This window comes from Camelus ferus, chromosome 4 (assembly GCF_009834535.1).
Source record: "Camelus ferus isolate YT-003-E chromosome 4, BCGSAC_Cfer_1.0, whole genome shotgun sequence".
Taxonomy (NCBI): domain Eukaryota; kingdom Metazoa; phylum Chordata; class Mammalia; order Artiodactyla; family Camelidae; genus Camelus; species Camelus ferus.
The window spans coordinates 51171533-51185648 of record NC_045699.1 but is presented as its reverse complement, the minus strand read 5'-3'; the positions used below and the strand labels follow the sequence as shown (position 1 = coordinate 51185648).

General features: G+C 36.4%; 1 protein-coding gene across 7 annotated transcripts in view; it reads right to left on the bottom strand.

Moving 5' to 3' along the window:
• FKTN (fukutin) overlaps positions 1 to 14116 on the bottom strand; it is an 80062-nt gene that overhangs the window by 41903 nt on the left and 24043 nt on the right. For all 7 annotated transcript variants that reach the window (XR_004319376.1, XM_032478116.1, XM_032478119.1 and 4 more), the window contains 5 exons: positions 10434 to 10711; positions 9639 to 9771; positions 4029 to 4158; positions 1945 to 2078; positions 358 to 485 (listed from right to left, as the gene is read on the bottom strand). Coding sequence is in view for 6 of the 7 variants with exons in the window: in XM_032478116.1 (XP_032334007.1) it covers positions 358 to 485; positions 1945 to 2078; positions 4029 to 4158; positions 9639 to 9771; positions 10434 to 10711 (803 nt within the window). In the remaining variant the exon portion in view is untranslated. The remainder of the gene's footprint in view (positions 1 to 357; positions 486 to 1944; positions 2079 to 4028; positions 4159 to 9638; positions 9772 to 10433; positions 10712 to 14116) is intronic.

The following is a 14116-nucleotide window of genomic DNA, read 5'->3' as shown; positions in this document are numbered from 1 at the left end:
ACTGACCCTTACCACTCCCATCAAATTATCAAGCTCCTACAGCTCTAACAGCCAATCAGTTTTGGCTCAGGCTCAGGGCTTGATTTTTCTGTTCCTTATTTTGGCTTTCCCTTTCTGATAACTCAAGGGTTTCTAATTGTAATGCCTATTTGGACTGACAAATCCTCATGGACTGTCTTTATAAGTAGTCCTCACTTCTTAAGCAAACCTGAGCTCTATGGGTAAGAAGAAAAAGAATCAGCCAACAGTAGAGCCTTGACAGTCTTGTTTTTTCCCCCTATTTTCGGTTACTTCTTGATTTCTACCTTCTGAAGTTATATCTATAGCCCTTTGTATAAGTACTTATCTGATTCATACTTAAATTTTTTTCCTGTTTTGGCCTGAGTGCCTCCATTCCACATATAGTCAGTCTCTTCATAGAAGAAAAAAATGTCAAGTTTTACGTCATCTTTTCCCTGGAATGATAGTTCCAAGCTGTCTTCCACCTAAGAGAAGATGAAAACCTTCACAGACTGAAACAAAGGAACTACTTTTTTTTAATTAAAAAAAGGTTCTTATTTTTATACAGTGAGAGAATAGGTTTTAAGATACTGTTTTTCAAATTGGAGCATCTCTGAAATTGGGATGCATCAGTAGTACATCATTGTTTGATTTCTTTCTTAAATGCATATAAAATAATGTTGCTTCTTACAACTGATGACAATTCAGAGTAAATGACTTATAGTATAGTTAAATTATCACTCTGCAGAACATTCTGTTCCTGAGCCCCCTTTCTAACTAAAGAAGAAAAAGAATCAAAGAAAAATTATTCCTTTTAATAACCAAGTAAAACTATCAGGAAGTAAATCTCTCATCACAATGAATAAATAAGTACTTACGTAAATGTAATACAGAAATCCATGTATCATGATATTATATACATGAAAAAAAGAAATAAAACCTAAAAATATGAGGAATTCTGAGGGCATTTCTGTAAGAAACTTACCCTACAAATAACTGTGTTCCCATTGTACTTGGTGCATCTGTCTGTTGCAGCACTAATCACTTACTCATTGTTTATGCATTTATTTGCTCTCAGTTAGACAGTGGACTCCTCAATGGTAATGACTGTACTTTATTCATTTTTGTGTCCCAGGTGCAGAGCACAGTGCCCAGCAGAATGAGGGTTAAGGAAACATTTGCTGATTGACTAGAGTTCTATTGCTTTAACTTTGATCTCAGGAAGATATTTTATCAAATTTTTAATTACACTAGAATGACTATGATGAGGGAAGTAATTCGCCAGGGACAAAACATACTTCTACTTCCTAGGAACAAGGAAATTAAGAGTAAGGTGATTGCTAGGAGTCATAGGCTTAGGGCATAGGAATCAAATTGTCAAAAGGAAATTTCATCTATGCCATGATGACCTATTCCTAGATGACCTCTGAGAAAACTGCTATGACCTAGGGCACGTAAAACAAACAAGAAATCCAAGTTCTATTTGAAATGGTTCTATATTTCTAATCCTTAGCAATCAATGTATTGTTTCGTGTTCATAATAATATGATGCCTAAGGGAACATAAAATTAAATGACTCATGAGAAACAACACAACTTCAGGTAGGGTAGGTGGGACTCTTAGTTATTATATAATTATATACTATATGCTATGTTAATTAATTATTTTGTTATATTGTTGCCTAACATAATGGCAATATATTCATCTGCAAGAGTCCAAGAGCCTTTTCACCTTCTCATGGTCAATACAAAGCTAGATTTTCTTGTTTTCCGTAAATAGTGCAGAAGTCTCAAGTGGTGATAAGCTTCTGCTGAACTCATCCTGGCCAATACTGAGCGATAAAATGCTGTATGCAATGTTCTTAAACATCCCTGAGTTGTTTAATATAAACTTTACTTTTGAGACATGTTACTAATGGAAGTAAAGCAGATTTTTGTTACTGACCTTCCCAAATTTGTGTTTGAGTGGAAGTCCTGCATCTTGAAATGCTGAAATAATATCAGATTTGTAATCCTGAATAAAAATTCCTAGGTCAACATCTTTACTATAAGGAATAATGTTGCACTGCCGATACCATCCTAAAAAAAAAAAAAAGAATAAGAAAACTTAAAAAAAAAAACTTAAGTTTGCAAAAATTAGTCATTATATTATAATGGATAGTCTTTGTAACAGTGTATTTTATATCAGAGGGATGAGACTTACTGTGCTTTACTAAAATTTTTAAAAATTAAATCCTTAATTAAACTCTGTGATTACAGGAGCTACTTGTTAAAGGATCTTTCTTTCATTCCATCCTTCATTTTCACTGGTCTGAGCACTCAGCAGCCTTAAAAACTTCCATGATGTATTTTAATTTCTGAATAAACAATTAACGATGATAATATTAACTGGGCCATCCGTTTAAAACATTAAGTTAATTTTTAAAACGTTTAATCATGACTCTCTTATAATGAAGGCTGCCTTTAAGACATGCTAAAAAATGTAATTTAATTCTTTTGCTTAACCAGTATCCCTCTCCTGAGCAGTAATTTGTAGAACCTAACAGCTCTGAACAGCTTGTGTCTGATGGGTCAAATAAAAAAGAAGAGCAGTATCAGCCTCAGTTTTCACCACACTGTCAAAAGCTACTTCTAGGAATTCACTATGTATCTACTTCTAAATTAGGTGCTATGGTACCGTTCTAAAAAGACAAAATTTATACCTTAATATTACTAAGGGCTCTGGGTTCCCTGTATTATCCTTCTAATCCTTCCATCCAAAGTATTCAAAAAATAAATAAATGTCTACAGTTATCTCTGGGAAATACTGTTTGGAATTCTAAACTTTAACTTCATTTTAACATAGATATTTAGAAGCCTAGCATGGGATCTCACCTTTATTTTAAGAAAAATCTACAATCTGCATCTATCAAAGAATCATGAACTATTAGAAATGGAAGGCTCCTTAAATAGCATCTAATCCAACTCCATCATTTTATAAACGCCCTTAAATTAAGAAAACCACAGGGCTAAGAACTCAAAACAAACCATGACAAATGATTAAGAAGTATTTTTGAGGATATGGTCTCTAAAACAATCTTGCTTCAAAAAGTTAAACCTTAAAAGCATATATCATATAAATGACATGTACTTTTTTTTTCTTTTTTTTTTTTTTGCTTACTCTAGCTGTAGGCTCCTTGACAGGAAGAACCATGTAAATTTCCACAAAGCCTAACAGACAGGATGACCAGGTACCCCAGTTTACACCTGTTGTACCCAATAATTACTAATGGCACTCCTTTTACTCTCAAATAGTCTCCTGAACTGCACAATAAATTAATAATCCTGTAAAAACAGGAGCAGAATTAGCCTTTGTATGAATACAGTTATAATCAACTACAGTTATAAACAGGAGGGAATAAAAAAAAATTAAGATTCTAAATAATTCTAAATTCCAAAGAAGTGTGACCTAATGCACAGTGGAAAGAGATCCAAAAATTTCTCAGATTTTTCAACTTGCCTAAAGACTCTAGAAAAATCTACCTTTCACCATTTCAGGATGAATAGAATGTGGTGAGACACTGATGTCCAATCAGTGACACTTTCATGATCTGGATGAGATTCGTAGAAGACCTTATGACACTCCATTCTTCCTCTCGTTAGAAGCTTCTAGTGCAACGCCAGTTGTTTGTATTGTGTGTAAGTGAAGAAACAGAATACAGTTTTGTTTTTGTTTTTTAAGGCGTTATTATTTCTTTGGGATAGAAATAATAAAATGCTAATCTAAGGATAACCTGATAATCACATGCAGTCTACATGTTCTGATATAAATTTCATACATATTACTTATAATTTGGGGAAACACAATTCTCTATTTTATGTTTCTGAAGTTACTTAATCAATAAATCCTTGCTCTATGTCCTATGTTTATTCTGTCCATAAATATGACACTTTGAATACCGCTGATATCTTGTTATCGCAAGCAGTCACACCTAAAGCCAACAAGGATGAAATGTCAAAAAGACAAATGTAAAGCAACCAGAATTTTACCTAGACAAGTTCCGCTGCTCAGCCAGAACCGCACTCCCAATTTCTTCAAAGTTTTGGCTGCTAGTTGCAACAACTCCTTTGCACTCTTCCGGAAAGTCATAGCTTCCACAGTGTTATCATCAAGGTACTGCTACAAATATAACAGTCAGCTATTTTAGTTATTTCTAAATGGTTAGAAATATTTTTGTGACATACAAGTTAAACTTGAAAATCAATCCCTTATTATATATTTTTCTATTAAGAAAATAAAGTTTCAGAATTCCTTGTTAGTCACACATTAAAATAAGAGTAGATTCTAGGAGAGACAAGTTAACGAAGAAATACAACCAGGATTCCCAAGGGATGAGATTTACACCTTTAAAAATTCCCTCCTCCACATCACAATTTAGCAGATTGGGCAGTTAGGGGAAAAGAAGGCTAATTAAGAGAGCTACAAGCATATCTGAAGCCAACACATTAAATGACGTTTTCATCATTCACTGGTACGACTGAATGGTACAGTAGAAAGAACCTGGGATTTTGCATCAGATTGTGTTCAAGTCTAACTCCACTTCATTTTCGCTGTGACCCTGGGCATATCACCTCAGAAGAATATAAGCTCTATGAGGAACGTGACTTCATTTATCACTGTATCTCCAATGTCTAAAACAGTGCTTAAATAAATGAGAGAATGAAAGAACAAACCTCTCTCATATATAACTTTCTCATCAGTAATTAAAGGATAATAATTAAAGAATAACAATTACACCTTGTAGGACTGCTGTGAAGATTTAATGAGATAATGGATGACAGAAAAATACCTCATTATGAGATTCTATACAGATTATGAGATTCTATACAGATATCATTGTCATTTACTTATAGTCTTTTTGCCTTGGTTTTCTTCATTTTTAGGGTGTTCTAGAACCAAGAAAGCACTATAAATTCTTCACTGATGCTTCACTATCTATGGGACAGAATCTAAACTTCTTGGCACAGCAGACAAGGACACTTGTGTTCAGGTACAGATGACTGGTCCAGCCTTATCTTCACCCTCCTCATATCTCATATTACATCAATGACTTATAACTTTCCAAATATACCACAACTTTTCAAGCCTCTGTGCATTTCTACATTTTTCCTTTGTCTGAAATGCCCTTGACTAACAAAATCTTTCAGATCTCAGTTCTACCCTCTGAAAAACATTCCCTGATATTCCCATGAACACATACATGTTTATTCTCCCAGTGCTCCTCTTCAGCTCAACATTTACAGAGCAAAAAAATTCTGTCTGGTACTAGACACAGGCAAAGACAAATGAAACAATCTGTTCAATGAGCTTGTAACAGTTACTCCTATATGTACTTTTACTATAATTCTTATCATAGTTAATCCTAATTGTTGATTCTATTAATACTTCCTGTACTAGGCTGTAGAGATGGTTCCTTGAGGGCAGGTACTGAATCTCCCCATTACCACATGTACAAATTTAGAACGGTGTCTGGTATATGATAAGTTAGCAACACATATTGATAAATGGGTAAATGAATAAATGACTGACGAAGCCCCTCCCATGCCCACAATAGCCTAAAACATCCTGGCATTCTTCTATAAAACAGCAGGAAGAAATATAGCTCCTCGAAGGACCATATATCTCAAGCAAAAAGTATCCCTAGGAAGAAAGAGGAATTCCTGGAGATAAATAACATTCTACAGAATATACAGGGTGTATGGATCTCTTCAGTATGAAAATACCCTCAGAGCCATAACTTCTCCTAGAACGTATGAATGGAATGGGAGATGCATGTTTTATTCCTGCTGTAGGGGAAAAGCCTGAAGCCAGGAGTTTGGAGACCCTGGATCTAGGCCATGATCAATCAGTAATGACTGTGTAACTGACATTTTGAAACCACAGTTTTCTTATCTGTTGAAGGTGAATCCTTGCCTTATTTCAGAGTGACTCAAAGGATCAAAGTAAACAATAAATAAATGAAAACTTTATGCTCCACAAAAACATTACTCTGATAGTTATGTCCAATTGAGGCTGCCCCTGCAGGGACATATCCCTGCCTCTGACATACCTTTCCTAACACAACACTCCCATAAATTCCATTTCTTAGGATTAACCCTCATATGTGTTAAAGTATATGTGTGTGTATATATACATACATATATATATATGTATATATACATCTGTACACCTTATACGTTTGTTATGGACTTTAAAATTAGTTATACATACTTTTTTCATTTAAAAATTATATATATACACACACACATATATTGGGATTACCATGCCTCCAGAAAAAGACTAAATCCTAGTTTAAATATCAAGTCCATTTGCACTTTCCCGTTCAGGCAACCTTTCCCAAACCTATGTGGCCAGAGCCTGAGCAGGGTGAGCAGTGTGTCTATATATGGGGGCAGCCTGGTTGGGGACAGGAATATCCAAGCAGGATGAGAATAGCATCCAAATGCAGCAGCGGAAAAGATGAAAGATTGAACAAATAAGTAAATATATAAAGGATAATAGGAGTCGGGTTTCTTATTGTTTGAGAAGGGAGTCACAAATATGGAAATGAACCCTATGCTGTTTAACTGAAATGTAAGTTAATTAGACTGAAGATATCAGTGTGAATTCTTAGATCTTGATAGATATAGAAATACACACATACATATACCACTCTTGCCACTGAGAGGGTCTGCGGGCAGCAAAACCCAAATAGCAATGAGCACACCTGACATCCAGGCTCGGCTTCTAAAAGGAACCAGGAGTCAGAGAAATGGCTGATTCCAGGGTTGTAGGAGAGAAATTACAAGATTAACCTAAGATGTCTTGTGCCCAAAAGCAAGAAAGTGCCCAGAAATGATGGAGACATGTCAAAAAGGACACAGAAGCTACATGAAGGGTTCCCACTGGCCAAATATGGAAGAACAATTTGAGGGTCAAAATAACGAAAATAGTGGCCTATAAGTCACTGAAGGAAATGGGAAATCATGAGTTCATACTGATGTAAACAAATAAATTAACTGAGAGTTTGATGATGATAGTTTTAAATACCTTCATGCCAAGTACCTACTCATTACAAAGGGAAAACCAGAAATGTCGCCAGGGTGAAGCCAGCAGACAGCACTTTAACTAAGCAATCAAAGGAAACGCCAACAGTAATGGGACAAACTGAAATCATGTAGCGCCTGACAGGATGTCATGAGAAGAGCCCAGGATCACTTCTGTGTTATTTCTACTAAAGATGAACCTAACATGAGTAAAAACCAGACAAACCCCAAACAAGGGACAATTTTAAAAATATCACACCTATAATCTTCAAAAATATCAAAGTCATAAAAGTTAAAAAAGGATTGTAAAAATGTTCCAGAGTGAAGGAGACTAAAGAGACAGAAAAATTAAATACATCATGTGATTCTGAACTGAAACCTTTTATAATAAAGGTCATTACTGAAGTAGTTAAGCAAAACTTGAATGGATATTAAATGGTAATGATCGATGTGTTAAATTCCTGATTTTTGTATCAAGACACGTAGGAAAACGTTCTTGTTTTTAAGAAATGCTAAATTATTTGAGGTTTTGTGGCATATGGTCGACAACTTACTTCCAAATGGTTCAGGGAAAAAAATTATTTGTATAGTATTTGGTAATTATTCTGAAAGTTTAAAAATGCTTCCAAAAAATTGTTATTTAAAAAAAAGGAAGTTAGGAGGCTGCTTTACGGGATCTATTAGATTAATTCATTGCTTGTTTTACACCAGGAATTGTATTTAAGACTGTTTGGCGCCATCAAGTGTTCAAAGTTATGTATGTTCGCTTTAATTTGAAAACGGACCCTCCCGGTATTTTTCAGTCATGAGTCTAACATAAGAAAGGATGAAGAATGAAACATTTACGAGGATGAGGATAAAAAAAGTTACCAATCCCATTAGACACTTTACATTTGTGATAATAATACATTATCAGAGGAGAAAAACAAATTAGTGATCACGAGTCTATCTTGCTGCGAGTAGAGAGACAACGCGATGAAGATCGAATACAAAGTTCCACTTGACCTTGTCATGAATATAAACCTCCAGATAGCATTACAACCTCACCATGTGATGATACGTCACACACCGAAAGAATGAGGCTATGATGAGCTGATAAGCCCTCCAAGCATCTGTCATCCATATTCTTTACTCAAATGCTGACTGAATGCTTGCCCTTAAATCTTCAAAAGCAAACATGAAAATATGGAATTTGAAAATATGATTAAAAATTACCCTCATGATTTCTCAATATTCGGGAACATTGTACATTTTACACTGCCTCCTCACAAAGATCAACAAAATAAGCCTGGGCAATTGCTTGTGAGGTAATGGAGTAGCCCTGGTAAGTGTCCTGAAAAAAATCACTTGATTCAGATGAGCACCTTATTCTCCATGCACATCCCCATCATTACAGGATCTTTCCTTTGTGCCAGGTACTTGCTACAGAGGTGAATAAAATGCCAGTAAGTTCACATAATCTCATAGAGGGACAAGAGAGACGTTCACAATTAACTGCGGTAATTGCTATGACAGAGGTGGCAACCAGAACAAAACCCCTGAAGGCAGGAACAGTGCATGGTCAAGTTCAGCACCAGAATGCATCTCTGCTTCCTGTTACTCTGTGATGGGGATATCATGGGCAGCGCAGCCCTTGCCGACTAGAGTTGGCCCAGCCACACACACAGTTTTCCAGCATTTCATCCATGAGGCTGACTGGTATGTTCCCCAGTCGTGCAACTATGGATTTAAGGGAACAGGAGTAGGAAGGCCCAACTGGCCTATCAGGTCTGGGTCCTGGGAGCCAACACAGCCTACTAGACAAAACCTTGCATTTACAGCTTGGGCATTGGGCCTGTGATGATGTAGCTGGTACTTCATCTTCCCATTTCACTCCTGTCCTTTTGTGTTCACAGCTTTCTTGGAAGGGAACCTCAGAAAATAAAGGGCAAGTAGAAGGATTAAGGGCACCAAAACAACACATAAGTCTGACTGTTTTCACTGTATCCCTGTTTCATGTTACTTCTCAGAGCTGAACTTTCATGTCCTTTAAATTCATCTTTATATCCCCAGGGTCAGGAGAGTTCCTGGAAAGCTGGCTTTTAATAAATGTTTATTGAATTGAAAGCGAGAGCAGCAGAATAAAGTAAAGTTCAGAAGCACTTGGTTTTTATGTAGCATTTATCTTCAAAAAACCTTCATAAACACACAAAAATTCATATTCAGTGCCAATCTTCTGAGAAAAACTGTATTTTGCATGAAGTCTTTTCTAAATCCACACGGTCCATCTTCTACGTGGCTTCATCCTAGTTGGACTGCTTGAAGAACAGCATGCATCACCTTTAAAAAGTTTATGGGCTACCCGAAGTCTATTCAAATAAAACAACGTCTCCATAAATAGCAGACCATTCAACTAGGGAAGAAATTGTTTCTTAAGGTTAATGTTTAATCCATGTAAAAAAAATCCAGAACAGGCAAATCTGAAAAGATGTTTTCTTACCTGTTTTCCATAAGTCCCTTCATTCCCCCCCCCCCAGAAATATTACAAATAAACACACTTCAATTTAAGAAGTACAACATTTGCTTATCTCGAACCTGAAAGAATGCTCGAGCTTCTTTATACCTACACTCAATAAATCTAGAGTGTGGTATTTCTTCTAGAAAGTGCACTGGTTCCTTTGGAATGAGAACTTCTAATCCATCAATAGTAATTTGTTGTAACTCTGGCCTGAAAACAAAAGTTAAGATTTATTACCAGGACTTAACCCAGAATACTGGCAGCCTCTTCAAAACATACAACATAAGCCAAATAGCTAAACTTTATGCATATTTCCTTCAACTACCTTAGACATTATTTTTTAAGACCTACTCTCTCAGTAACTATCAAATACACAATACAGCAGTATTAATTGTAGTCATCATGCTGTACACTACCTCCCAAGAACTTTTTATCTTATACCTACTGGACATTTGTAACTTTTAACCACTTTTAAGTATAATCCATGAACATATTTTATCCTGTGTTTATATTATAAATATAATCATAAGACTAGTTATTATTTTATGCCTCATTTGTGTCCCTCAACATTGTAGTACTTGTCTCTGTCGTTACACAGAGCACAAGTTCAGAGTTTCCCTGCCGTATGATTCTTCAATGTGTGAATAAACGGCGTTTTGTCTGGGGCATTAAGAACAGTGTTGCTATGAACAATCTGATACATATTTCCTGGGGCACATGTGCAGGAGTTTCCTACTGTTGAATATTTACATTTCAAAATGGATTTATGTGAATTACACTTTAGATTTAATATCTAAATGTAAAAGAAAGAGTGAGAATTCATGACTGAACAATATAGGTTTCACATCTCCTCTTGAGACCCCGGAATTTACCTGTCAAAAGCTCCAGCATAACGACCAAATGATAACTTTCGAAAAGGGACAAATTTCCTGTCAATGTGTCCTTTGAGCCGCAGATGGCCGTGCCAGAGGTAGTTGCCACTCCTCTCATGAAAAACCACCACGTGGATGGCATGACTGGCCAACCTGCAGATGTAGTGCAGGGGGATTTCAGTTCCAGAAAGTGAATCTATCCCATCGAGCCGGGGGTCTTTGCTCTCGATCTTCAGACATTGAAATCCCATATTTTCAGCTATCCGAAACCAGCCTTCCTAAAACCAAAGAAACATCAAGCTCGACTCTTTAAAACTAAATACCAGGAGCAAAACTAAAGTGATTCTTACACTGTATTAAGTCACACGTATTTTTGTGCTAATCTGCTCTTTGCCTGAAGATTAAAAAATGAAGGGGTGAGGGGAAGGTCGTGGTGGGACAGCAAAGGAAAGGACCAAAAAGAGAAACCACACAGCGTGGAGACATGTTTAAACGCTCTCTTTATGAAAATTAATACAAATTTCTTCCTTGGAATGAGAATGCTCACTCATTGTAGTGTTCACTGGTTAGTATCTACAAAGTAAATGTTAATATAAGGATAGTACTTAAAACTAAACCTGTATTCTCAATCTAACTTCTAGTAATCTTCAAAGGTGCTTCAGAAAGCAGTGTTTTCATCTTACAGTTATATCCCAACACCTTGAACTGCTACTAAAGCAGAAGTCCATCATAATGCAAATCCTTAGAAAACAGACTGAGATATACTACAAAACAAAGTGCGTTTTCCAACAGCATTAGTTATTGTATAAACCTCATGTAAAAGGATTAATCTACATGGTAGATTTTTAATCCTAACCTCAACAACCAGTTCTACAGATGATTAAACAGTATTGTTTATTAAGAACACTACATTTGAATAGAAATGTAGTTTCCAAGGAACTTTTATAGACATTATTGCGTTTACATACGACATCTATCCTAGAGAGTAAGTAGCACAGATACTACAGGTAAGGAAAGAGACTCACAGAAGTCTAACGAAACAAAACGAGTAAGAGGCAAAGCCACTGCCAGCAGTTAGGCCTTACTAACCAAACACAAGATCCTCCCCACTCCACAACACTGCCTCTCTAGTCCACACTAATGTAATGCATACAAAGCTCATTTATGCTCGTTATCTCATCTGATGTCCACGGAAACCATGTGAGGTCAGCAAGGAAGATGTTACTATGCCTAGTCTACATTTAAGGAGAATAGACTTCTAAGTGGTTAATACCAGACATTCAAGTTATTACAGGATGGAACTGTGTCTGAAAGCTTGTCTTATGAGGCACAGCATTCACAAACATTTTTCAAGAGTAGTTGATTCACATCACTCACCGCCTCTGAGTGCTGTCATTTGGATTAGCTGTCTGCTCATCTATGCTCTTGTAACACACACAAACCTTTATCACAGAACTGACTGTGCTTTTTTATTTGGTTAAACTCCTTTAATAGACTACAAGTTTCTCAACCACGGGAGTCAACAGAGTGGCTAGTACCCAGCAGGTGCTCAATAGATATTTGTTGTTGTTGTTGTTGTTGTTGTTGTTTACACTGTTAAACAAGAGAAAGTGATCATTCTGGTAGAGAATGCTAACTAGTGCCAATAAAAATGGTCTTCTGTTTTCTGGATATAGAGCTAAATTGTGCTTTGGTCAGAGGAATGTGGATGGAAGTATCAGATACCAATTCCAGGCCTGGCCTTACAACATCTCATAAGATCTCCCCTGCTCTCCCTCTTCTATTTGTGTGCAGAGAAGCAAAGAACTCCCAGATAGGAAGGTCACACGAATGAAACAGCCTGCATCCCTAAGTTACCGCTTATAACAAAGTCATCCAGGAATATCCCTGACCAACAATATCCACACTAGATTCTAACTAAAGACAATTACTCCTTTTTTTGCACTAAGCCAATACGATTTTAGGGTTGTTTTTAGTAGCAACTAACGTAACTTACCCTGGCTAATACAATTTCACCCTGATGCTCCTTCTATTAGGATTATCAACTGTAGGTTCCTCTTTTTCCTTCTCTTTCCTGGTACACCTATGAGGTGGAATGCACTGATTGAGGGTGAGAATGGCCAAGTAAGAGAAGGAATCTACTGTACAGGATGAAAGAAAAGCATTGTAAGTTGGTAAATTTGGAAAAAATTGAAAAGGCCAGGCAGAATTTGAGGAGAAATCAGCCCTTGGGCTGTGGGAGGAAAGACTGACAGACAGAACAGGCAGAACCACAAAGTGGCTTGCCTTCTTATAATCGTGACAGAGCACAGTCAAGAACAAAGCAGTTGCTCTGATCAAACAGAGCAAAGGCCTAGGTCAAGACTACTGCACAAATCCACTCCCAGTTGCCTTGGCAATGCTTTGCCGTTTGGTAATGGTATTAACAAAGAAAAGTCACACGTAAATTAAGTCTATAGTAACTAGACTGGTGATCTAATTAATTAGCTCTACCTTGGGAGAAGGTTTAGGGAGGACTCTCCAAAGGGTCTGTATGATATCCTACGTATAAAATGATAACCATGAACCCCTGTGCTTATCTGAATACTGCTGACCTTTGGTTTCTTCCACTGACTGGTTTTTTTGGGTTTGCCAATTGTGGCATATGCTCTTTCTTCTACAGGACCGGTTCTCAAGGCAAGTGGTACTGTATCCAAGAGACAATTTAGAAACTTATGGAGATGTTTTTGGTTATTATAATGATTAGGGAGGACACAATTGGCATCGAGAGGTTAGGCCAGGGACACTGGACATGCTACAATCCAAAATATGAAAATCTATCCTGAGTCTTGTATAACTTCAAATGTTCTATCAGATAATCATGTAATGAAAAACTTTTTCATAATTACATGAGCCTCCATTTCCCAGGAACACAACAGCCATGTTAAAGGAGAGGCAGTTTCACTGTTTTGTTGTTAGACACTTGTCTACTATTTTGGAAAGCTGATTACTAACGACAGTGTCATTCATAATAGAGTCTATATTTGAAGCTATCACATTCAGTGATCCTACCGATAAGTGAAAGCATCTGAATTACTTCATTATGTCTTCCAGTGTAGTCAGGCCTGAGCATTTACACACTGAAATACACGTTTCCTTTTATTTCCACTTTATATTGTAGGTGAGACATTACATTGATTTGAGAGATTATGTATGTAGGTAAGTTATAATTGCTATACATTTTATTTTGGGAAAATAAAGGAACATTATAAAATACTCATTGTAAAAAAGATTTATAAGCCTTGTAGGCTTTTTCTCTGAGGAACTCAAGAGTCCCATAGAAATGACCTACAAATACTGACATTTAAGAGTCCCTCCAGTGAAAAAGCTGGCATACTCTTACTACCCTATAGTGAAGTCCACCAGTTCATGAGGCCTGACCATAACAAGAAGCTTCCAACTGGTTTTCAGTGCCTCATTCTTAAATATGAACAGACAAAGGTCAACAAACATTGTAGAAAACCTGTATCATGAAAAACAGACAAATAAAATAAAACAAAATGCAGCAGAGAGCAAAAGACTTTTTAAAAACACCAAACCTTTCAAATCTGCAGAGCAAAAATAACAAAACTGCACCCATGAAAAACAAGTATGCTATTATAAGAACAATCAGCATACACAGAGCTTTTAGAAAACAAAAGTAT